The 27580-nt window shown below is 48.4% G+C and overlaps 1 protein-coding gene across 1 annotated transcript in view; it reads left to right on the top strand.

The window, feature by feature from the left end:
- The window catches only part of LOC140403018 (DNA-directed RNA polymerase III subunit RPC3-like), a 232156-nt gene that overhangs the window by 104208 nt on the left and 100368 nt on the right, over window positions 1-27580 (top strand). Inside the window, 1 exon segment of the mRNA XM_072490671.1 lies at window positions 6070-6171. Coding sequence (XP_072346772.1) covers window positions 6070-6171 — 102 coding nt within the window.

Genomic DNA, 27580 nt, shown 5'->3' with positions numbered 1-27580 from the left:
CAGCATCGCTCTTCAAATCCTCCCCGAGTCTCAGCATCGCTCTTCAAACCCTCCCCGAGTCTCAGCATCACCCGTCACACCCTCCCCGAGACTCAGCATCGCTCTTCATACCCTCCCCGAGTCTCAGCATCGCCCGTCACACCCTCCCCGAGACTCAGCATCGCTCTTCTAACCCTCCCCGAGTCTCAGCATCGCCCGTCACACCCTCCCCGAGACTCAGCATCGCCCGTCACACCCTCCTCGAGACTCAGCATCGCCCGTCACACCCTCCCCGAGACTCAACATCGCTCTTCAAACCCTCCCCGAGTCTCAGCATCGCCCGTCACACCCTCCCCGAGACTCAGCATCGCCCGTCACACCCTCCCCGAGTCTCAGCATCGCCCGTCACACCCTCCCCGAGACTCAGCATCGCTCTTCAAACCCTCCCCGAGTCTCAGCATTGCCCGTCACACCCTCCTCGAGACTCAGCATCGTCCGTCCCATCCTCCCCGAGACTCAGCATCGCCCTTCATACCCTCCCCGAGACTCAGCATCGCTCTTCAAACCCTCCCCGAGTCTCAGCATCGCCCGTCACACCCTCCCCGAGACTCAGCATCACCCGTCCCACCCTCCCCGAGACTCAGCATCGCACTTCATACCCTCCCCGAGACTCAGCATCGCTCTTCATACTCTCCCCGAGACTCAGCATCGCCTGTCACACCCTCCCCGAGACTCAGCATCGCTCTTCATACCCTCCCCGAGTCTCAGCATCGCCCGTCACACCCTCCCGGAGACTCAGCATCGCTCTTCAAACCCTCCCCGAGTCTCAGCATCGCCCGTCACACCCTCCTCGAGACTCAGCATCGCCCGTCACACCCTCCCCGAGACTCAGCATCGCCCTTCATACCCTCCCCGAGACTCTACATCGCTCTTCAAACCCTCCCCGAGTCTCAGCATCGCTCGTCACTCCCTCCCCGAGACTCAGCATCGCCCGTCACACCCTCTCCGAGACTCAGCATCGCCCGTCACTCCCTCCCCGAGACTCAGCATCGCTCTTCACACCCTCTCCGAGACTCAGCGTCACCCGTCCCACCCTCCCCGAGACTCAGCATCGCCCTTCATACCCTCCTCGCGACTCAGCATCGCTCTTCAAACCCTCCCCGAGACTCAGCATCGCTCTTCAAACCCTCCCCTTGTCTCAGCATCGCTCTTCAAACCCTCCCCGAGTCTCAGCATCGCCCGTCACACCCTCCCCGAGACTCAGCATCGCTCTTCAAACCCTCCCCGAGTCTCAGCATCGCCCGTCACACCCTCCCCGAGACTCAGCATCGTTCTTCAAACCCTCCCCGAGTCTCAGCATCGCTCGTCACTCCCTCCCCGAGACTCAGCATCGCCCGTCACACCCTCTCCGAGACTCAGCATCGCCCGTCACTCCCTCCCCGAGACTCAGCATCGCCCTTCATACCCTCCTCGCGACTCAGCATCGCTCTTCAAACCCTCCCCGAGACTCAGCATCGCTCTTCAAACCCTCCCCTTGTCTCAGCATCGCTCTTCAAACCCTCCCCGAGTCTCAGCATCGCCCGTCACACCCTCCCCGAAACTCAGCATCGCTCTTCAAACCCTCCCCGAGTCTCAGCATCGCCCGTCACACCCTCCCCGAGACTCAGCATCGTTCTTCAAACCCTCCCCGAGTCTCAGCGTCACCCTTCATACCCTCCCCGAGACTCAGCATCGCCCGTCACACCCTCCCCGAGACTCAGCATCGCCCGTCACACCCTCCCCGAGACTCAGCATCGCCCTTCATACCCTCCCCGAGACTCAGCATAGCTCTTCAAACCCTCCCCGAGTCTCAGCATCGCCCGTCACACCCTCCCCGAGACTCAGCATCACCCGTCCCACCCTCCACGAGACTCAGCATCGCCCTTCATACCCTCCCCGAGTCTCAGCATCGCCCGTCACACCCTCCCTGAGACTCAGCATCGCCCTTCACACCCACCCCGAGACTCAGCATCGCTCTTCATACCCTCCCCGAGACTCAGCATCGCCCGTCACACACTCCCCGAGTCTCGGCAACGCCCATCACACCCTCCCCGAGTCTTGGCATCGCCCATCACACCCTCCCCGAGACTCAGCATCACCCTTCATACCCTCCCCGGGTCTCAGCCTCGCTCTCCATACCCTCCCCAAGACTCAGCATCGCCCGTCACACCCTCCCCGAGACTCAGCATCGCCCATCATACCCTCCCCGAGACTCAGCATCGCCCATCATACCCTCCCCGCGTCTCCGTCTCGCCCGTCACACCCTCCCCATCTCCGTCTCTCCTGTCACACTCTCTTCCCTCTCCCCTCCATTCCCTCTCCCACCCTCACCCCCTCCATTCTCTCCTCCATCCCCCTCTCTCTCTTGCTCCCTCCCTCTCCCTCCCCTCTCTCACTCCCTCTCACTCCCATTCTCACTCCATTCCCTCTCCCTGTCTTCTCTCCCTCCACCTCACCCCCCATCTCTCTCTCTATCCCACTCGACCTGCCTCCCCTCACTACCTCACTCTCCCCCGTCTCCCCTCACTACCTCTCTGTCCCCCGCCTCCCCTCACTCCCTCGCTCTCCCCCGCCTCCCCTCACTACCTCACTCTCCCCCGTCTCCCCTCACTACCTCTCTGTCCCCCGCCTCCCCTCACTACCTCGCTCTCCCCGTCTCCCCTCACTACCTCACTCTCCCCGCCTCCCCTCACTACCTCGCTCTCCCCGCCTCCCCTCACTACCTCACTCTCCCCGCCTCCCCTCACTACCTCGCTCTCCCCGTCTCCCCTCACTACCTCACTCTCCCCCGCCTCCCCTCACTACCTCACTCTCCCCGCCTCCCCTCACTACCTCACTCTCCCCCGCCTCCCCTCACTACCTCGCTCTCCCCGTCTCCCCTCACTACCTCACTGTCCCCGCCTCCCCTCACTAACTCGCTCTCCCCCGCCCCCCTCATTACCTCGCTCTCCCCCGCCTACCCTCACTACCTCACTCTCCCCCGCCTCCCCTCACTACCTCACTCTCCCCCGTCTCCCCTCACTACCTCACTCTCCCCGCCTCCCCTCACTACCTCACTCTCCCCCCGCCTCCCCTCACTACCTCGCTCTCCCCGCCTCCCCTCACTACCTCGGTCTCCCCCGCCTCCCCTCATTACCTCACTCTCCCCCCTTCTCCCCTCACTACCTCGCTCTCCCCGTCTCCCCTCACTATCTCGCTCTCCACCGCCTCCCCTCACTACCTCACTCTCCCCCGCCTCCCCTCACTACCTCACTCTCCCCCGCCTCCCGTCACTCCCTCACTCTCCCCCCGTCTCCCCTCACTACCTCACTCTCCCCCGCCTCCCCTCACTGCCTCGCTCTCCCCGCCTCCCCTCACTACCTCACTCTCCCCGCCTCCCCTCACTACCTCACTCTCCCCGCCTCCCCTCACTACCTCGCTCTCCTCGCCTCTCCTCACTACCTCGCTCTCCCCCGCCTCCCCTCACTACCTCGCTTTCCCCCTGCCTCCCCTCACTACCTCACTCTCCCCCGCCTCCCCTCACTACCTCACTCTCCCCCGCCTCCCCTCACTACCTCGCTCTCCCCGTCTCCCCTCACTACCTCGCTCTCCCCCCGCCTCCGGTCACTACCTCGCTCTCCCCCCGCCTCCCGTCACTACCTCACTCTCCCCGTCTCCCCTCACTACCTCGCTCTCCCCCCGCCTCCCCTCACTACCTCGCTCTCCCCGTCTCCCCTCACTACCTCACTCTCCCCGCCTCCCCTCACTACCTCACTCTCCCACGCCTCCCCTCACTACCTCGCTCTCCCCGTCTCCCCTCACTACCTCGCTCTCCCCGCCTCCCCTCACTACCTCACTCTCCCCCGTCTCCCCTCACTACCTCACTCTCCCCGCCTCCCCTCACTACCTCACTCTCCCCCGCCTCCCCTCACTACCTCACTCTCCCCCGTCTCCCCTCACTACCTCACTCTCCCCGCCTCCCCTCACTACCTCACTCTCCCCGCCTCCCCTCACTACCTCGCTCTCCCCCGCCTCCCCTCACTCTCCCCCGTCTCCCCTCACTACCTCACTCTCCCCGCCTCCCCTCACTACCTCGCTCTCCCCCGCCTCCCCTCACTACCTCACTCTCCCCGCCTCCCCTCACTACCTCGCTCTCCCCCCGCCTCCCCTCACTACCTCACTCTCCCCGCCTCCCCTCACTACCTCGCTCTCCCCGTCTCCCCTCACTACCTCGCTCTCCCCCGCCTCCCCTCACTACCTCACTCTCCCCCGCCTCCCCTCACTACCACGCTCCCCCCCTGCCTCCCCTCACTACCTCACTCTCCCCCGCCTCCCGTCACTATCTCACTCTCCCCCGCCTCCCCTCACTACCACGCTCCCCCCCTGCCTCCCCTCACTACCTCACTCTCCCCCGCCTCCCGTCACTACCTCACTCTCCCCCCGCCTCCCCTCATTACCTCACTCTCCCCCCTTCTCCCCTCACTACCTCGCTCTCCCCGCCACCCCTCACTACCTCGCTCTCCCCGCCACCCCTCACTACCTCGCTCTCCCCCGTCTCCCCTCACTACCTCACTCTCCCCGCCTCCCCTCACTACCTCGCTATCACCGCCTCCCCTCCCTCACTCTCCCCCCGCCTCCCCTCACTACCTCGCTCTCCCCGCCTCCCCTCACTACCTCGCTCTCCCCGCCTCCCCTCACTACCTCGCTCTCCCCCGTCTCCCCTCACTACCTCACTCTCCCCGCCTCCCCTCACTACCTCACTCTCCCCGCCTCCCCTCACTACCTCACCCTGCCCCCGCCTCCCCTCACTACCTCGCTCTCCCCGTCTCCCCTCACTACCTCACTCTCCCCGCCTCCCCTCACTACCTCACTCTCCCCCGCCTCCCCTCACTGCCACGCTCCCCCCCGTCTCCCCTCACTACCTCGCTATCCCCGCCTCCCCTCACTACCTCACTCTCCCCGCCTCCCCTCACTACCTCGCTCTCCCCGTCTCCCCACACTACCTCGCTCTCCTCGCCTCCCCTCACTACCTCGCTCTCCCCCGTCTCCCCTCACTACCTCACTCTCCCCCCGCCTCCCCTCACTCTCCCCCCGCCTCCCCTCACTACCTCGCTCTCCCCCGCCTCCCCTCACTACCTGACTGTCCCCCTGCCTCCCCTCACTACCTCACTCTCCCCCCGCCTCCCCTCACTACCTCGCCCTCCCCGCCTCCCCTCACTACCTCGCTCTCCCCCGCCTCCCCTCACTACCTCACTCTCCCAGCCTCCCCTCACTACCTCACTCTCCCCCCGCCTCCCCTCACTACCTCACTCTCCCCCGCCTCCCCTCACTACCTCGCTCTCCCCCCGCCTCCCCTCACTACCTCACTCTCCCCCGCATCCCCTCACTACCACGCTCCCCCCGCCTCCCCTCACTACCTCACTCTCCCCGCCTCCCCTCACTACCTGACTGTCCCCCTGCCTCCCCTCACTCCCTCACTCTCCCCCCGCCTCCCCTCACTACCTCGCCCTCCCCGCCTCCCCTCACTACCTCGCTCTCCCCGCCTCCACTCACTACCTGACTGTCCCCCTGCCTCCCCTCACTCCCTCACTCTCCCCCCGCCTCCCCTCACTACCTCACGCTCCCCGCCTCCCCTCACTACCTGACTGTCCCCCTGCCTCCCCTCACTCCCTCACTCTCCCCCCGCCTCCCCTCACTACCTCACCCTCCCCGCCTCCCCTCACTACCTCGCTCTCCCCCGCCTCCCCTCACTACCTCACTGTCCCCGCCTCCCCTCACTGCCTCGCTCTCCCCGCCTCCCCTCACTACCTCGCTCTCCCCCGCCTCCCCTCACTACCTCACTCTCCCCGCCTCCCCTCACTACCACGCTCTCCCCCGCCTCCCCTCACTACCTCACTCTCCCCCGCCTCCCCTCACTACCACGCTCCCCCCCGCCTCCCCTCACTCCCCCTGCCTGCCTCGCCCTCTCCCTCCCCACAGAACTGGGTCTGACCCACACCATCGACGTCCGTCTTCCACAGAATGTGAACGGATTGATTTCCGCCTTTTCTTTTTACTTCTCTTATCTGCCAGGAAATTCCCAAAACGCCCGATCACGCTCCTTCCAGAACCTTCTATCTTTACACCGTCAACTTACTGCCAACAGCACGTATGATCCTACAGCGGTGTTACAAGGTAACCACGGCAACAACATATAACCTGGACTTCCAGTACGTAACTCACTCCCGGGTATCTGTTATTCTATATATAAACCACCCCGAACCCCTCGATTAGATTCCAGTCTGTAACTCACTCCCGGGTGTCTGTTATTCTATATATAAACCACCCCGAACCCCTCGATTAGATTCCAGTCTGTAACTCACTCCCAGGTATCTGTTATTCTATATATAAACCACCCCGAACCCCTCGATTAGATTCCAGTCTGTAACTCACTCCCGGGTATCTGTTATTCTATATATAAACCCCCCCGAACCCCTCGATTAGATTCCAGTCTGTAACTCACTCCCGGGTATCTGTTATTCTATATATAAACCACCCCGAACCCCTCGATTAGATTCCAGGCTGTAACTCACTCCCGGGTATCTGTTATTCTATATATAAACCACTCCGAACCCCTCGATTAGATTCCAGTCTGTAACTCACTCCCGGGTGTCTGTTATTCTATATATAAACCACCCCGAACCCCTCGATTAGATTCCAGTCTAACTCACCCCCAGGTATCTGTTATTCTATATATAAACCCCCCCGAACCCCTCAATTAGATTCCAGTCTGTAACTCACTCCCGGGTATCTGTTATTCTATATATAAACCACCCCGAACCCCTCGATTAGATTCCAGTCTGTAACTCACTCCCGGGTATCTGTTATTCTATATATAAACCATCCCGAACCCCTCGATTAGATTCCAGTCTGTAACTCACTCCCGGGTATCTGTTATTCTATATATAAACCACCCTGAACCCCTCGATTAGATTCCAGTCTGTAACTCACTCCCGGGTATCTGTTATTCTAAATATAAACCACCCCGAACCCCTCGATTAGATTCCAGTCTGTAACTCACTCCCGGGTATCTGTTATTCTATATATAAACCATCCCGAACCCCTCGATTAGATTCCTGTCTGTAACTCACTCCCGGGTATCTGTTATTCTATATATAAACCACCCCGAACCCCTCGATTAGATTCCAGTCTGTAACTCACGCCCTGGTATGTTATTCTATATATAAACCACCCCGAACCCCTCGATTAGATTCCAGTCTGTAACTCACTCCCGGGTATCTGTTATTCTGTATATAAACCAACCCAAACCCCTCTATTAGATTCCAGTCTGTAACTCACTCCCGGGTATCTGTTATTCTATATATAAACCACCCGGAACCCCTCGATTAGATTCCAGTCTGTCACTCACTCCCGGGTATCTGTTATTCTATATAAACCACCCCGAACCCCTCGATTAGATTCCAGTCTGTAACTCACTCCCGGGTATCTGTTATTCTGTATATAAACCACCCCGAACCCCTCGATTAGATTCCAGTCTGTAACTCACTCCCGGGTATCTGTTATTCTATATATAAACCACCACGAACCACTCGATTAGATTCCAGTCTGTAACTCACTCCCGGGTGTCTGTTATTCTATATATAAACCACCCCGAGCCCCTCGATTAGATTCCAGTCTGTAACTCACTCCCGGGTATCTGTTATTCTATATATAAACCACCCCGAGCCCCTCGATTAGATTCCAGTCTGTAACTCACTCCAGGGTATCTGTTATTCTATATATAAACCACCCCGAAACCCTCGATTAGATTCCGGTCTGTAACTCACTCCCGGGTATCTGTTATTCTATATATAAACCACCCCGAACCCCTCGATTAGATTCCAGTCTGTAACTCACTCCCGGGTATCTGTTATTCTATATATAAACCACCCTGAACCTCTCGATTAGATTCCAGACTGTAACTCACTCCCGGGTATCTGTTATTCTATATATAAACCATCCCGAACCCCTCGATTAGATTCCAGCCTGTAACTCACTCCCAGGTATCTGTTATTCTATATAAACCACCCTGAACCCCTCGATTAGATTCCAGTCTGTAACTCACTCCCGGGTATCTGTTATTCTATATAAACCACCCCAAACCCCTCGATTAGATTCCAGTCTGTAACTCACTCCCGGGTATCTGTTATTCTATATATAAACCACCCCGAACCCCTCGATTAGATTCCAGTCTGTAACTCACGCCCTGGTATGTTATTCTATATATAAACCACCCTGAACCCCTCGATTAGATTCCAGTCTGTAACTCACTCCCGGGTATCTGTTATTCTATATATAAACCACCCCGAACCCCTCGATTAGATTCCAGTCTGTAACTCACTCCAGGGTATCTGTTATTCTATATATAAACCACCCCGAACCCCTCGATTAGATTCCAGTCTGTAACTCACTCCCGGGTATCTGTTATTCTATATATAAACCACCCCGAACCCCTCGATTAGATTCCAGTCTGTAACTCACTCCCGGGTATCTGTTATTCTATATATAAACCACCTCAAACCCCTCGATTAGATTCCAGCCTGTAACTCACTCCCGGGTATCTGTTATTCTATATATAAACCACCCCGAACCCCTCGATTCGATTCCCGTCTGTAACTCACACCCGGGTATCTGTTATTCTATATATAAACCACCCCGAACCCCTCGATTAGATTCCTGTAACTCACTCCCGGGTATCTGTTATTCTATATATAAACCACCCTGAACCTCTCGATTAGATTCCAGACTGTAACTCACTCCCGGGTATCTGTTATTCTATATATAAACCATCCCGAACCCCTCGATTAGATTCCAGCCTGTAACTCACTCCCGGGTATCTGTTATTCTTTATAAACCACCCCGAACCCCTCGATTAGATTCCTGTAACTCACTCCCGGGTATCTGTTATTCTATAAATAAACCACCCCGAACCCCCGATTAGATTCCTGTAACTCACTCCCGGGTATCTGTTATTCTATATATAAACCACCCCGAACCCCTCGATTAGATTCCAGTCTGTAACTCACTCCCGGGTGTCTGTTATTCTATATATAAACCACCCCGAACCCCTCGATTAGATTCCAGTCTGTAACTCACTCCCGCGTATCTGTGATTCTATATATAAACCACCCTGAACCCCTCGATTAGATTCCAGTCTGTAACTCACTCCCGGGTATCTGTTATTCTGTATATAAACCACCCCGAACCCCTCGATTAGATTCCAGTCGGCAACTCACTCCCGGGTATCTGTTATTCTATATATAATCCACCCCGAACCCCTCGTTTAGATTCCAGTCTGTAAACTCACTCCCGGGTATCTGTTATTCTATATATAAACCACCCTGAACACCTCGATTAGATTCCAGTCTGTAACTCACTCCCGGGTATCTGTTATTCTATATAAATCATTCCGAACCCCTCGATTACATTCCAGTCTGTAACTCACTCCCGGGTATCTGTTATTCTAAATATAAACCACCCCGAACCCCTCGATTAGATTCCAGTCTGTAACTCACTCCCGGGTATCTGTTATTCTATATATAAACCATCCCGAACCCCTCGATTAGATTCCTGTCTGTAACTCACTCCCGGGTATCTGTTATTCTATATATAAACCACCCCGAACCCCTCGATTAGATTCCAGTCTGTAACTCACGCCCTGGTATGTTATTCTATATATAAACCACCCCGAACCCCTCGATTAGATTCCAGTCTGTAACTCACTCCCGGGTATCTGTTATTCTATATAAACCATCCCGAACCCCTCGATTAGATTCCAGTCTGTCACTCACTCCCGGGTATCTGTTATTCTATATAAACCACCCCGAACCCCTCGATTAGATTCCAGTCTGTAACTCACTCCCGGGTATCTGTTATTCTGTATATAAACCACCCCGAACCCCTCGATTAGATTCCAGTCTGTAACTCACTCCCGGGTATCTGTTATTCTATATATAAACCACCACGAACCCCTCGATTAGATTCCAGTCTGTAACTCACTCCCGGGTGTCTGTTATTCTATATATAAACCACCCCGAGCCCCTCGATTAGATTCCAGTCTGTAACTCACTCCCGGGTATCTGTTATTCTATATATAAACCACCCCGAGCCCCTCGATTAGATTCCAGTCTGTAACTCACTCCAGGGTATCTGTTATTCTATATATAAACCACCCCGAACCCCTCGATTAGATTCCGGTCTGTAACTCACTCCCGGGTATCTGTTATTCTATATATAAACCACCCCGAACCCCTCGATTAGATTCCAGTCTGTAACTCACTCCCGGGTATCTGTTATTCTATATATAAACCACCCTGAACCTCTCGATTAGATTCCAGACTGTAACTCACTCCCGGGTATCTGTTATTCTATATATAAACCATCCCGAACCCCTCGATTAGATTCCAGCCTGTAACTCACTCCCAGGTATCTGTTATTCTATATAAACCACCCTGAACCCCTCGATTAGATTCCAGTCTGTAACTCACTCCCGGGTATCTGTTATTCTATATAAACCACCCCAAACCCCTCGATTAGATTCCAGTCTGTAACTCACTCCCGGGTATCTGTTATTCTATATATAAACCACCCCGAACCCCTCGATTAGATTCCAGTCTGTAACTCACGCCCTGGTATGTTATTCTATATATAAACCACCCTGAACCCCTCGATTAGATTCCAGTCTGTAACTCACTCCCGGGTATCTGTTATTCTATATATAAACCACCCCGAACCCCTCGATTAGATTCCAGTCTGTAACTCACTCCAGGGTATCTGTTATTCTATATATAAACCACCCCGAACCCCTCAATTAGATTCCAGTCTGTAACTCACTCCCGGGTATCTGTTATTCTATATATAAACCACCCCGAACCCCTCGATTAGATTCCAGTCTGTAACTCACTCCCGGGTATCTGTTATTCTATATATAAACCACCTCAAACCCCTCGATTAGATTCCAGCCTGTAACTCACTCCCGGGTATCTGTTATTCTATATATAAACCACCCCGAACCCCTCGATTCGATTCCCGTCTGTAACTCACACCCGGGTATCTGTTATTCTATATATAAACCACCCCGAACCCCTCGATTAGATTCCTGTAACTCACTCCCGGGTATCTGTTATTCTATATATAAACCACCCTGAACCTCTCGATTAGATTCCAGACTGTAACTCACTCCCGGGTATCTGTTATTCTATATATAAACCATCCCGAACCCCTCGATTAGATTCCAGCCTGTAACTCACTCCCGGGTATCTGTTATTCTTTATAAACCACCCCGAACCCCTCGATTAGATTCCTGTAACTCACTCCCGGGTATCTGTTATTCTATAAATAAACCACCCCGAACCCCCGATTAGATTCCTGTAACTCACTCCCGGGTATCTGTTATTCTATATATAAACCACCCCGAACCCCTCGATTAGATTCCAGTCTGTAACTCACTCCCGGGTGTCTGTTATTCTATATATAAACCACCCCGAACCCCTCGATTAGATTCCAGTCTGTAACTCACTCTCGCGTATCTGTGATTCTATATATAAACCACCCTGAACCCCTCGATTAGATTCCAGTCTGTAACTCACTCCCGGGTATCTGTTATTCTGTATATAAACCACCCCGAACCCCTCGATTAGATTCCAGTCGGTAACTCACTCCCGGGTATCTGTTATTCTCTATATAATCCACCCCGAACCCCTCGTTTAGATTCCAGTCTGTAAACTCACTCCCGGGTATCTGTTATTCTATATATAAACCACCCTGAACACCTCGATTAGATTCCAGTCTGTAACTCACTCCCGGGTATCTGTTATTCTATATAAATCATTCCGAACCCCTCGATTACATTCCAGTCTGTAACTCACTCCCGGGTATCTGTTATTCTATATAAACCACCCCAAATCCCTCGATTAGATTCCAGTCTGTAACTCACTCCCGGGTATCTGTTATTCTATATATAAACCACCCCGAACCCCTCGATTAGATTCCAGTCTGTAACTCACTCCCGGGTATCTGTTATTCTATATATAAACCTCCCCGAACCCCTCGATTAGATTCCAGTCTGTAACTCACTCCCGGGTGTCTGTTATTCTATATATAAACCACCCCGAACCCCTCGATTAGATTCCAGTCTGTAACTCACTCCCGGGTATCTGTTATTCTATATATAAACCACCCCGAACCCCTCGATTAGATTCCAGTCTGTAACTCACTCCCGGGTATCTGTTATTCTATATATAAACCACCCCAAACCCCTCGTTTATATTCCAGTCTGTAACTCACTCCCGGGTATCTGTTATTCTATATAAACCACCCCGAACCCCTCGGTTAGATTCCAGTCTGTAACTCACTCCCGGTTATCTGTTATTCTATATATAAACCACCCCGAACCGCTCGATTAGATTCCAGTCTGTAACTCACTCCCGGGTATCTGTTATTCTATATAAAAACCACCCGAACCCCTCGATTAGATTCCTGTAACTCACTCCCGGGTATCTGTTATTCAATATATAAACCACCCCGAACCCCTCGATTAGATTCCAGTCTGTAACTCACTCCCGGGTATCTGTTATTCAAATAATAACCACCCCGAACCCCTCGATAAGATTCCAGTCTGTTACTCACTCCTGGGTATCTGTTCTTCTATATATAAACCACCCCGAACCCCTCGATTAGGTTTTAGTCTGTAACTCACTCCCGGGTATCTGTTATTCTATATATAAACCACCCCGAACCCCTCGATTAGATTCCAGTCTGTAACTCACTCCCGGGTATCTGTTATTCAATGTATAAACCACCCCGAACCCCTCGATTAGATTCCAGTCTGTAACTCACTCCCGGGTATCTGTTATTCTATATATAAACCACCCCGAACCCCTCGTTTAGATTCCAGTCTGCAACTCACTCCCGGGTATCTGTTATTCTATATATAAACCACCCCGAACCCCTCGATTAGATTTCAGTGTGTAACTCACTCCCGGGTATCTGTTATTCTACATATAAAGCATCCCGAACCCCTCGATTAGATTCCAGTCTGTAACTCACTCCCGGCTATCTGTTATTCTACATATAAACCATCCCGAACCCCTCGATTAGATTCCAGTGTGTAACTCACTCACGGATATCTGTTATTCTATATAAACCCCCCCCGAACCCTTCGATTAGATTCCAGTCTGTAACTCACTCCCGGGTATCTTTTATTCCATATAGAAACCATTCCGAACCCCTCGATTAGATTCTAGTCTGTAACTCACTACCGGGTATCTGTTATTCTACATTTCAACCATCCCGAACCCCTTGATTAAATTCCAGTGTGTAACTCACTCCAGGGTATCTTTTATTCTATATAAACCACCCCGAACCCTTCGATTAGATTCCAGTCTGTAACTCACTCCCGGGTATCTGTTATTCTATATATAAACCACCCCGAACCCTTCGATTAGATTCCAGTCTGTAACTCACTCCCGGGTATTTGTTATTCTGTATATAAACCACTCCGAACCCCTCGATTAGATTCCAGTCTGTAACTCACTCCCGGGTATCTGTTATTCTATATATAAACCACTCCTAACCCCTCGATTAGATTCCAGTCTGTAACTCACTCCCGGGTATCTGTTATTCGAGATAAACCACCCTGAACCCCTCGATTAGTTTTCAGTCTGTAACTCACTCCCGGGTATCTGTTATTCTATATATAAACCACTCCGAACCCCTCGATTAGATTCCAGTCTGTAACTCACTCCCGGGTATCTGTTATTCTATATATAAACCACTCCGAACACCTCGATTAGATTCCAGTCTGTAACTCACTCCCGGGTATCTGTTATTCTATATATAAACCACCCCGAACCGCTCGATTAGATTCCAGTCTGTAACTCACTCCCGGGTATCTGTTATTCTATATATAAACCACTCCTAACCCCTCGATTAGATTCCAGTCTGTAACTCACTCCCGGGTATCTGTTATTCGAGATAAACCACCCTGAACCCCTCGATTAGTTTTCAGTCTGTAACTCAATCCCGGGTATCTGTTATTCTATATATAAACCACTCCAAACCCCTCGATTAGATTCCAGTCTGTAACTCACTCCCGGGTATCTGTTATTCTATATATAAACCACTCCGAACACCTCGATTAGATTCCAGTCTGTAACTCACTCCCGGGTATCTGTTATTCTATATATAAACCACCCCGAACCGCTCGATTAGATTCCAGTCTGTAACTCACTCCCAGGTATCTGTTATTCTATATAAACCACCCTGAACCCCTCGATTAGATTTCAGTCTGTAACTCACTCCCGGGTATCTGTTATTCTATATATAAACCACTCCGAACCCCTCGTTTAGATTCCAGTCTGTAACTCACTCCCGGGTATCTGTTCTATATATAAACCACCCCGAACCCCTCGATTAGATTCCAGTCTGTAACTCACTCCCAGGTATCTGTTATTCTATATATAAACCACCCCGAACACCTCGATTAGATTCCAGTCTGTAACTCACTCCCAGGTACCTGTTATTCTATATATAAACCACCCCGAACCCCTCGATTAGATACCAGTCTGTAACTCACTCCCGGGTATCTGTTATTCTATAGATAAACCACCCTGAACACCTCGATTAGATTCCAGTCTCTAACTCACTCCCGGGTATCTGTTATTCTATATAAACCACCCCGAACCCCTCGTTTAGATTCCAGTCTGTAACTCACTCCCGGGTATCTGTTATTCTACATATAAACCATCCCGAACCCCTCGATTAGATTCCAGTGTGTAACTCACTCCCGGGTATCTGTTATTCTATATAAACCCCCCCCAAACCCTTCGATTAGATTCCAGTCTGGAACTCACTCCCGGGTATCTGTTATTCTATATATAAACCACTCCGAACCCCTCGATTAGATTCCAGTCTGTAACTCACTCCCGGGTATCTGTTATTCTATATATAAACCACTCCGAATCCCTCGATTAGATTCCAGTCTGTAACTCACTCCCGGGTATCTGTTATTCTATATATAAACCACCCCGAACCCCTCGATTAGATTCCAGTCTGTAACTCACTCCCAGGTATCTGTTATTCTATATAAACCACCCTGAACCCCTCGATTCGATTTCAGTCTGTAACTCACTCCCGGGTATCTGTTATTCTATATATAAACCACTCCGAACCCCTCGTTTAGATTCCAGTCTGTAACTCACTCCCGGGTATCTGTTCTATATATAAACCACCCCGAACCCCTCGATTAGATTCCAGTCTGTAACTCACTCCCAGGTATCTGTTATTCTATATATAAACCACTCCGAACACCTCGATTAGATTCCAGTCTGTAACTCACTCCCAGGTACCTGTTATTCTATATATAAACCACCCCGAACACCTCGATTAGATTCCAGTCTGTAACTCACTCCCGGGTATCTGTTATTCTATATATAAACCACCCCAAACCCCTCGATTAGATTCCAGTCTGTAACTCACTCCCGGGTATCTGTTATTCAAATATAAACCACACCGAACCCCTCGATAAGATTCCAGTCTGTCACTCACTCCTGGGTATCTGTTATTCTATGTATAAACCACCCCGAACCCCTCGATTAGATTCCAGTCTGTAACTCACTCCCGGGTATCTGTTATTCTATATATAAACCACCCCGTACCCCTCGATTAGATTCCAGTCTGTAACTCACTCCCGGGTATCTGTTATTCTACATATAAACCATCGCGAACCCCTCGATTAGATTCCAGTGTGTAACTCACTCCCGGGTATCTGTTATTCTATATAAACCCCCCCCAAACCCTTCGATTAGATTCCAGTCTGTAACTCACTCCCGGGTATCTTTTATTCTATATAAATCACCCTGAACCCCTCGATTAGATTCCAGTCTGTCACTCACTCCCGGGTATCTGTTATTTTATATATAAACCACTCCTAACCCCTCGAATAGATTCCAGTCTGTAACTCACTCGCGGGTATCTGTTATTCTATATAAAGCACCCTGAACCCCTCGATTAGATTTCAGTCTGTAACTCACTCCCGGGTATCTGTTATTCTATATATAAACCACTCCGAACCCCTCGTTTAGATTCCAGTCTGTAACTCACTCCCGGGTATCTGTTCTATATATAAACCACCCCGAACCCCTCGATTAGATTCCAGTCTGTAACTCACTCCCAGGTATCTGTTATTCTATATATAAACCACCCCGAACACCTCGATTAGATTCCAGTCTGTAACTCACTCCCAGGTACCTGTTATTCTATATATAAACCACCCCGAACCCCTCGATTAGATACCAGTCTGTAACTCACTCCCGGGTATCTGTTATTCTATAGATAAACCACCGTGAACACCTCGATTAGATTCCAGTCTCTAACTCACTCCCGGGTATCTGTTATTCTATATAAACCACCCCGAACCCCTCGTTTAGATTCCAGTCTGTAACTCACTCCCGGGTATCTGTTATTCTACATATAAACCATCCCGAACCCCTCGATTAGATTCCAGTGTGTAACTCACTCCCGGGTATCTGTTATTCTATATAAACCCCCCCCAAACCCTTCGATTAGATTCCAGTCTGTAACTCACTCCCGGGTATCTGTTATTCTATATATAAACCACTCCGAACCCCTCGATTAGATTCCAGTCTGTAACTCACTCCCGGGTATCTGTTATTCTATATATAAACCACTCCGAATCCCTCGATTAGATTCCAGTCTGTAACTCACTCCCGGGTATCTGTTATTCTATATATAAACCACCCCGAACCCCTCGATTAGATTCCAGTCTGTAACTCACTCCCAGGTATCTGTTATTCTGTATATAAACCACCCCGAACCCCTCGATTAGATTCCTGTCACTCACTCCCGGGTATCTGTTATTCTATATATAAACCACCCCGAACCCCTCGATTTGATTCCAGTCTGTAACTGACTCCCGGGTATCTGTTATTCTATATATAAACCACCCCGAACCCCTCGATTAGATTCCAGTCTGTAACTCACTCCCGGGTATCTGTTATTCTATATATAAACCACCCTGAACCCCTCGATTAGATTTCAGTCTGTAACTCACTCCCGGGTATCTGTTATTCTATATATAAACCACTCCGAACCCCTCGTTTAGATTCCAGTCTGTAACTCACTCCCGGGTATCTGTTCTATATATAAACCACCCCGAACCCCTCGATTAGATTCCAGTCTGTAACTCACTCCCAGGTATCTGTTATTCTATATATAAACCACTCCGAACACCTCGATTAGATTCCAGTCTGTAACTCACTCCCAGGTACCTGTTATTCTATATATAAACCACCCCGAACACCTCGATTAGATTCCAGTCTGTAACTCACTCCCGGGTATCTGTTATTCTATATATAAACCACCCCAAACCCCTCGATTAGATTCCAGTCTGTAACTCACTCCTGGGTATCTGTTACTCAAATATAAACCACACCGAACCCCTCGATAAGATTCCAGTCTGTCACTCACTCCTGGGTATCTGTTATTCTACATATAAACCACCCCGAACCCCTCGATTAGATTCCAGTCTGTAACTCACTCCCGGGTATCTGTTATTCTATATATAAACCACCCCGTACCCCTCGATTAGATTCCAGTCTGTAACTCACTCCCGGGTATCTGTTATTCTACATATAAACCATCCCGAACCCCTCGATTAGATTCCAGTGTGTAACTCACTCCCGGGTATCTGTTATTCTATATAAACCCCCCCCAAACCCTTCGATTAGATTCCAGTCTGTAACTCACTCCCGGGTATCTTTTATTCTATATAAATCACCCTGAACCCCTCGATTAGATTCCAGTCTGTCACTCACTCCCGGGTATCTGTTATTTTATATATAAACCACTCCTAACCCCTCGAATAGATTCCAGTCTGTAACTCACTCCCGGGTATCTGTTATTCTATATAAACCACCCTGAACCCCTCGATTAGTTTTCAGTCTGTAACTCACTCCCGGGTGTCTGTTATTCTATATATAAACCACTCCGAACCCCTCGATTAGATTCCAGTCTGTAACTCACTCCCGGGTATCTGTTATTCTATATATAAACCACCCCGAACCCCTCGATTAGATTCCAGTCTGTAACTCACTCCCAGGTATCTGTTATTCTATATAAACCACCCTGAACCCCTCGATTAGATTTCAGTCTGTAACTCACTCCCGGGTATCTGTTATTCTATATATAAACCACTCCGAACCCCTCGATTAGATTCCTGTAACTCACTCCCGGGTATCTGTCATTCTATATATAAACCACCCCGAACCCCTCGATTAGGTTTTAATCTGTAACTCACTCCCGGGTATCTGTTATTCTATATATAAACCACCCTGAACCCCTCGATTAGTTTTCAGTCTGTAACTCACTCCCGGGTATCTGTTATTCTATATATAAACCACTCCGAACCCCTCGATTAGATTCCAGTCTGTAACTCACTCCCGGGTATCTGTTATTCTATATATAAACCACTCCGAACACCTCGATTAGATTCCAGTCTGTAAATCACTCCCGGGTATCTGTTATTCTATATATAAACCACCCCGAACCGCTCGATTAGATTCCAGTCTGTAACTCACTCCCAGGTATCTGTTATTCTATATAAACCACCCTGAACCCCTCGATTAGATTTCAGTCTGTAACTCACTCCCGGGTATCTGTTATTCTATATATAAACCACTCCGAACCCCTCGTTTAGATTCCAGTCTGTAACTCACTCCCGGGTATCTGTTCTATATATAAACCACCCCGAACCCCTCGATTAGATTCCAGTCTGTAACTCACTCCCAGGTATCTGTTATTCTATATATAAACCACCCCGAACACCTCGATTAGATTCCAGTCTGTAACTCACTCCCAGGTACCTGTTATTCTATATATAAACCACCCCGAACCCCTCGATTAGATACCAGTCTGTAACTCACTCCCGGGTATCTGTTATTCTATAGATAAACCACCCTGAACACCTCGATTAGATTCCAGTCTCTAACTCACTCCCGGGTATCTGTTATTCTATATAAACCACCCCGAACCCCTCGTTTAGATTCCAGTCTGTAACTCACTCCCGGGTATCTGTTATTCTACATATAAACCATCCCGAACCCCTCGATTAGATTCCAGTGTGTAACTCACTCCCGGGTATCTGTTATTCAAATATAAACCACACCGAACCCCTCGATAAGATTCCAGTCTGTCACTCACTCCTGGGTATCTGTTATTCTATGTATAAACCACCCCGAACCCCTCGATTAGATTCCAGTCTGTAACTCACTCCCGGGTATCTGTTATTCTATATATAAACCACCCCGTACCCCTCGATTAGATTCCAGTCTGTAACTCACTCCCGGGTATCTGTTATTCTACATATAAACCATCGCGAACCCCTCGATTAGATTCCAGTGTGTAACTCACTCCCGGGTATCTGTTATTCTATATAAACCCCCCCCAAACCCTTCGATTAGATTCCAGTCTGTAACTCACTCCCGGGTATCTTTTATTCTATATAAATCACCCTGAACCCCTCGATTAGATTCCAGTCTGTCACTCACTCCCGGGTATCTGTTATTTTATATATAAACCACTCCTAACCCCTCGAATAGATTCCAGTCTGTAACTCACTCCCGGGTATCTGTTATTCTATATAAACCACCCTGAACCCCTCGATTAGATTTCAGTCTGTAACTCACTCCCGGGTATCTGTTATTCTATATATAAACCACTCCGAACCCCTCGTTTAGATTCCAGTCTGTAACTCACTCCCGGGTATCTGTTCTATATATAAACCACCCCGAACCCCTCGATTAGATTCCAGTCTGTAACTCACTCCCAGGTATCTGTTATTCTATATATAAACCACCCCGAACACCTCGATTAGATTCCAGTCTGTAACTCACTCCCAGGTACCTGTTATTCTATATATAAACCACCCCGAACCCCTCGATTAGATACCAGTCTGTAACTCACTCCCGGGTATCTGTTATTCTATAGATAAACCACCGTGAACACCTCGATTAGATTCCAGTCTCTAACTCACTCCCGGGTATCTGTTATTCTATATAAACCACCCCGAACCCCTCGTTTAGATTCCAGTCTGTAACTCACTCCCGGGTATCTGTTATTCTACATATAAACCATCCCGAACCCCTCGATTAGATTCCAGTGTGTAACTCACTCCCGGGTATCTGTTATTCTATATAAACCCCCCCCAAACCCTTCGATTAGATTCCAGTCTGTAACTCACTCCCGGGTATCTGTTATTCTATATATAAACCACTCCGAACCCCTCGATTAGATTCCAGTCTGTAACTCACTCCCGGGTATCTGTTATTCTATATATAAACCACTCCGAATCCCTCGATTAGATTCCAGTCTGTAACTCACTCCCGGGTATCTGTTATTCTATATATAAACCACCCCGAACCCCTCGATTAGATTCCAGTCTGTAACTCACTCCCAGGTATCTGTTATTCTGTATATAAACCACCCCGAACCCCTCGATTAGATTCCTGTAACTCACTCCCGGGTATCTGTTATTCTATATATAAACCACCCCGAACCCCTCGATTAGATTCCAGTCTGTAACTGACTCCCAGGTATCTGTTATTCTATATATAAACCACCCCGAACCCCTCGATTAGATTCCAGTCTGTAACTCACTCCCGGGTATCTGTTATTCTATATATAAACCACCCTGAACCCCTCGATTAGATTTCAGTCTGTAACTCACTCCCGGGTATCTGTTATTCTATATATAAACCACTCCGAACCCCTCGTTTAGATTCCAGTCTGTAACTCACTCCCGGGTATCTGTTCTATATATAAACCACCCCGAACCCCTCGATTAGATTCCAGTCTGTAACTCACTCCCAGGTATCTGTTATTCTATATATAAACCACTCCGAACACCTCGATTAGATTCCAGTCTGTAACTCACTCCCAAGTACCTGTTATTCTATATATAAACCACCCCGAACACCTCGATTAGATTCCAGTCTGTAACTCACTCCCGGGTATCTGTTATTCTATATATAAACCACCCCAAACCCCTCGATTAGATTCCAGTCTGTAACTCACTCCTGGGTATCTGTTACTCAAATATAAACCACACCGAACCCCTCGATAAGATTCCAGTCTGTCACTCACTCCTGGGTATCTGTTATTCTACATATAAACCACCCCGAACCCCTCGATTAGATTCCAGTCTGTAACTCACTCCCGGGTATCTGTTATTCTATATATAAACCACCCCGTACCCCTCGATTAGATTCCAGTCTGTAACTCACTCCCGGGTATCTGTTATTCTACATATAAACCATCCCGAACCCCTCGATTAGATTCCAGTGTGTAACTCACTCCCGGGTATCTGTTATTCTATATAAACCCCCCCCAAACCCTTCGATTAGATTCCAGTCTGTAACTCACTCCCGGGTATCTTTTATTCTATATAAATCACCCTGAACCCCTCGATTAGATTCCAGTCTGTCACTCACTCCCGGGTATCTGTTATTTTATATATAAACCACTCCTAACCCCTCGAATAGATTCCAGTCTGTAACTCACTCCAGGGTATCTGTTATTCTATATAAACCACCCTGAACCCCTTGATTAGTTTTCAGTCTGTAACTCACTCCCGGGTGTCTGTTATTCTATATATAAACCACTCCGAACCCCTCGATTAGATTCCAGTCTGTAACTCACTCCCGGGTATCTGTTATTCTATATATAAACCACCCCGAACCCCTCGATTAGATTCCAGTCTGTAACTCACTCCCAGGTATCTGTTATTCTATATAAACCACCCTGAACCCCTCGATTAGATTTCAGTCTGTAACTCACTCCCGGGTATCTGTTATTCTATATATAAACCACTCCGAACCCCTCGATTAGATTCCTGTAACTCACTCCCGGGTATCTGTCATTCTATATATAAACCACCCCGAACCCCTCGATTAGGTTTTAATCTGTAACTCACTCCCGGGTATCTGTTATTCTATATATAAACCACCCTGAACCCCTCGATTAGTTTTCAGTCTGTAACTCACTCCCGGGTATCTGTTATTCTATATATAAACCACTCCGAACCCCTCGATTAGATTCCAGTCTGTAACTCACTCCCGGGTATCTGTTATTCTATATATAAACCACTCCGAACACCTCGATTAGATTCCAGTCTGTAACTCACTCCCGGGTATCTGTTATTCTATATATAAACCACCCCGAACCGCTCGATTAGATTCCAGTCTGTAACTCACTCCCAGGTATCTGTTATTCTATATAAACCACCCTGAACCCCTCGATTAGATTTCAGTCTGTAACTCACTCCCGGGTATCTGTTATTCTATATATAAACCACTCCGAACCCCTCGTTTAGATTCCAGTCTGTAACTCACTCCCGGGTATCTGTTCTATATATAAACCACCCCGAACCCCTCGATTAGATTCCAGTCTGTAACTCACTCCCAGGTATCTGTTATTCTATATATAAACCACCCCGAACACCTCGATTAGATTCCAGTCTGTAACTCACTCCCAGGTACCTGTTATTCTATATATAAACCACCCCGAACCCCTCGATTAGATACCAGTCTGTAACTCACTCCCGGGTATCTGTTATTCTATAGATAAACCACCCTGAACACCTCGATTAGATTGCAGTCTCTAACTCACTCCCGGGTATCTGTTATTCTATATAAACCACCCCGAACCCCTCGTTTAGATTCCAGTCTGTAACTCACTCCCGGGTATCTGTTATTCTACATATAAACCATCCCGAACCCCTCGATTAGATTCCAGTGTGTAACTCACTCCCGGGTATCTGTTATTCTATATAAACCCCCCCCAAACCCTTCGATTAGATTCCAGTCTGGAACTCACTCCCGGGTATCTGTTATTCTATATATAAACCACTCCGAACCCCTCGATTAGATTCCAGTCTGTAACTCACTCCCGGGTATCTGTTATTCTATATATAAACCACTCCGAATCCCTCGATTAGATTCCAGTCTGTAACTCACTCCCGGGTATCTGTTATTCTATATATAAACCACCCCGAACCCCTCGATTAGATTCCAGTCTGTAACTCACTCCCAGGTATCTGTTATTCTATATAAACCACCCTGAACCCCTCGATTCGATTTCAGTCTGTAACTCACTCCCGGGTATCTGTTATTCTATATATAAACCACTCCGAACCCCTCGTTTAGATTCCAGTCTGTAACTCACTCCCGGGTATCTGTTCTATATATAAACCACCCCGAACCCCTCGATTAGATTCCAGTCTGTAACTCACTCCCAGGTATCTGTTATTCTATATACAAACCACTCCGAACACCTCGATTAGATTCCAGTCTGTAACTCACTCCCAGGTACCTGTTATTCTATATATAAACCACCCCGAACACCTCGATTAGATTCCAGTCTGTAACTCACTCCCGGGTATCTGTTATTCTATATATAAACCACCCCAAACCCCTCGATTAGATTCCAGTCTGTAACTCACTCCCGGGTATCTGTTATTCAAATATAAACCACACCGAACCCCTCGATAAGATTCCAGTCTGTCACTCACTCCTGGGTATCTGTTATTCTATGTATAAACCACCCCGAACCCCTCGATTAGATTCCAGTCTGTAACTCACTCCCGGGTATCTGTTATTCTATATATAAACCACCCCGTACCCCTCGATTAGATTCCAGTCTGTAACTCACTCCCGGGGATCTGTTATTCTACATATAAACCATCCCGAACCCCTCGATTAGATTCCAGTGTGTAACTCACTCCCGGGTATCTGTTATTCTATATAAACCCCCCCCAAACCCTTCGATTAGATTCCAGTCTGTAACTCACTCCCGGGTATCTTTTATTCTATATAAATCACCCTGAACCCCTCGATTAGATTCCAGTCTGTCACTCACTCCCGGGTATCTGTTATTTTATATATAAACCACTCCTAACCCCTCGAATAGATTCCAGTCTGTAACTCACTCCCGGGTATCTGTTATTCTATATAAACCACCCTGAACACCTCGATTAGATTTCAGTCTGTAACTCACTCCCGGGTATCTGTTATTCTATATATAAACCACTCCGAACCCCTCGTTTAGATTCCAGTCTGTAACTCACTCCCGGGTATCTGTTCTATATATAAACCACCCCGAACCCCTCGATTAGATTCCAGTCTGTAACTCACTCCCAGGTATCTGTTATTCTATATATAAACCACCCCGAACACCTCGATTAGATTCCAGTCTGTAACTCACTCCCAGGTACCTGTTATTCTATATATAAACCACCCCGAACCCCTCGATTAGATACCAGTCTGTAACTCACTCCCGGGTATCTGTTATTCTATAGATAAACCACCGTGAACACCTCGATTAGATTCCAGTCTCTAACTCACTCCCGGGTATCTGTTATTCTATATAAACCACCCCGAACCCCTCGTTTAGATTCCAGTCTGTAACTCACTCCCGGGTATCTGTTATTCTACATATAAACCATCCCGAACCCCTCGATTAGATTCCAGTGTGTAACTCACTCCCGGGTATCTGTTATTCTATATAAACCCCCCCCAAACCCTTCGATTAGATTCCAGTCTGTAACTCACTCCCGGGTATCTGTTATTCTATATATAAACCACTCCGAACCCCTCGATTAGATTCCAGTCTGTAACTCACTCCCGGGTATCTGTTATTCTATATATAAACCACTCCGAATCCCTCGATTAGATTCCAGTCTGTAACTCACTCCCGGGTATCTGTTATTCTATATATAAACCACCCCGAACCCCTCGATTAGATTCCAGTCTGTAACTCACTCCCAGGTATCTGTTATTCTGTATATAAACCACCCCGAACCCCTCGATTAGATTCCTGTAACTCACTCCCGGGTATCTGTTATTCTATATATAAACCACCCCGAACCCCTCGATTAGATTCCAGTCTGTAACTGACTCCCGGGTATCTGTTATTCTATATATAAACCACCCCGAACCTCTCGATTAGATTCCAGTCTGTAACTCACTCCCGGGTATCTGTTATTCTATATATAAACCACCCTGAACCCCTCGATTAGATTTCAGTCTGTAACTCACTCCCGGGTATCTGTTATTCTATATATAAACCACTCCGAACCCCTCGTTTAGATTCCAGTCTGTAACTCACTCCCGGGTATCTGTTCTATATATAAACCACCCCGAACCCCTCGATTAGATTCCAGTCTGTAACTCACTCCCAGGTATCAGTTATTCTATATATAAACCACTCCGAACACCTCGATTAGATTCCAGTCTGTAACTCACTCCCAGGTACCTGTTATTCTATATATAAACCACCCCGAACCCCTCGATAAGATTCCAGTCTGTAACTCACTCCCGGGTATCTGTTATTCTACATATAAACCACCCCGAACCCCTCGATTAGATTCCAGTCTGTAACTCACTCCCGGGTATCTGTTATTCTATATATAAACCACCCCGTACCCCTCGATTAGATTCCAGTCTGTAACTCACTCCCGGGTATCTGTTATTCTACATATAAACCATCCCGAACCCCTCGATTAGATTCCAGTGTGTAACTCACTCCCGGGTATCTGTTATTCTATATAAACCCCCCCCAAACCCTTCGATTAGATTCCAGTCTGTAACTCACTCCCGGGTATCTTTTATTCTATATAAATCACCCTGAACCCCTCGATTAGATTCCAGTCTGTAACTCACTCCCGGGTATCTGTTATTCTATATATAAACCACCCCGAACCCCTCGATTAGATTCCAGTCTGTAACTCACTCCCAGGTATCTGTTATTCTATATAAACCACCCTGAACCCCTCGATTAGATTCCAGTCTGTAACTCACTCCCGGGTATCTGTTATTCTATATATAAACCACCCCGAACCCCTCGATTAGATTCCAGTCTGTAACTCACTCCCAGGTATCTGTTATTCTATATAAACCACCCTGAACCCCTCGATTAGATTTCAGTCTGTAACTCACTCCCGGGTATCTGTTATTCTATATATAAACCACTCCGAACCCCTCGATTAGATTCCTGTAACTCACTCCCGGGTATCTGTCATTCTATATATAAACCACCCCGAACCCCTCGATTAGGTTTTAATCTGTAACTCACTCCCGGGTATCTGTTATTCTATATATAAACCACCCCGAACCCCTCGATTAGATTCCAGTCTGTAACTCACTCCCGGGTATCTGTAATTCTAAAAATAAACCACCCCGAACCCCTCGATTAGATTCCAGTCTGTAACTCACTCCCGGGTATCTGTTATTCTATGTATAAACCACCCCGAACCCCTCGATTAGATTCCAGTCTGTAACTCACTCCCGGGTATCTGTTATTCTACATATAAACCATCCCGAACCCCTCGATTAGATTCCAGTGTGTAACTCACTCCCGGGTATCTGTTATTCTATATAAACCCCCCCCAAACCCTTCGATTAGATTCCAGTCTGTAACTCACTCCCGGGTATCTTTTATTCTATATAAATCACCCTGAACCCCTCGATTAGATTCCAGTCTGTCACTCACTCCCGGGTATCTGTTATTTTATATATAAACCACTCCTAACCCCTCAAATAGATTCCAGTCTGTAACTCACTCCCGGGTATCTGTTATTCTATATAAACCACCCTGAACCCCTCGATTAGATTTCAGTCTGTAACTCACTCCCGGGTATCTGTTATTCTATATATAAACCACTCTGAATCCCTCGTTTAGATTCCAGTCTGTAACTCACTCCCGGGTATCTGTTCTATATATAAACCACCCCGAACCCCTCGATTAGATTCCAGTCTGTAACTCACTCCCGGGTATCTGTTATTCTATATATAAACCACCCTGAACCCCTCGATTAGATTCCAGTCTGTAACTCACTCCCGGGTATCTGTTATTCTATATATAAACCACCCCGAACCCCTCGATTAGATTCCAGTCTGTAACTCACTCTGAGGTATCTGTTATTCTATATATAAACCACCCCGAACACCTCGATTAGATTCCAGTCTGTAACTCACTCCCAGGTACCTGTTATTCTATATATAAACCACCCCGAACCCCTCGATTAGATACCAGTCTGTAACTCACTCCCGGGTATCTGTTATTCTATAGATAAACCACCCTGAACACCTCGATTAGATTCCAGTCTCTAACTCACTCCCGGGTATCTGTTATTCTATATAAACCACCCCAACCCCTCGTTTAGATTCCAGTCTGTAACTCACTCCCGGGTATCTGTTATTCTACATATAAACCATCCCGAACCCCTCGATTAGATTCCAGTGTGTAACTCACTCCCGGGTATCTGTTATTCTATATAAACCCCCCCCAAACCCTTCGATTAGATTCCAGTCTGTAACTCACTCCCGGGTATCTGTTATTCTATATATAAACCACTCCGAACCCCTCGATTAGATTCCAGTCTGTAACTCACTCCCGGGTATCTGTTATTCTATATATAAACCACTCCGAATCCCTCGATTAGATTCCAGTCTGTAACTCACTCCCGGGTATC

The sequence above is a fragment of the Scyliorhinus torazame genome, chromosome 26 (genome assembly GCF_047496885.1).
Source record: "Scyliorhinus torazame isolate Kashiwa2021f chromosome 26, sScyTor2.1, whole genome shotgun sequence".
Taxonomy (NCBI): Eukaryota; Metazoa; Chordata; class Chondrichthyes; order Carcharhiniformes; family Scyliorhinidae; genus Scyliorhinus; species Scyliorhinus torazame.
This window is presented reverse-complemented; position numbering and strand designations above follow the sequence as displayed.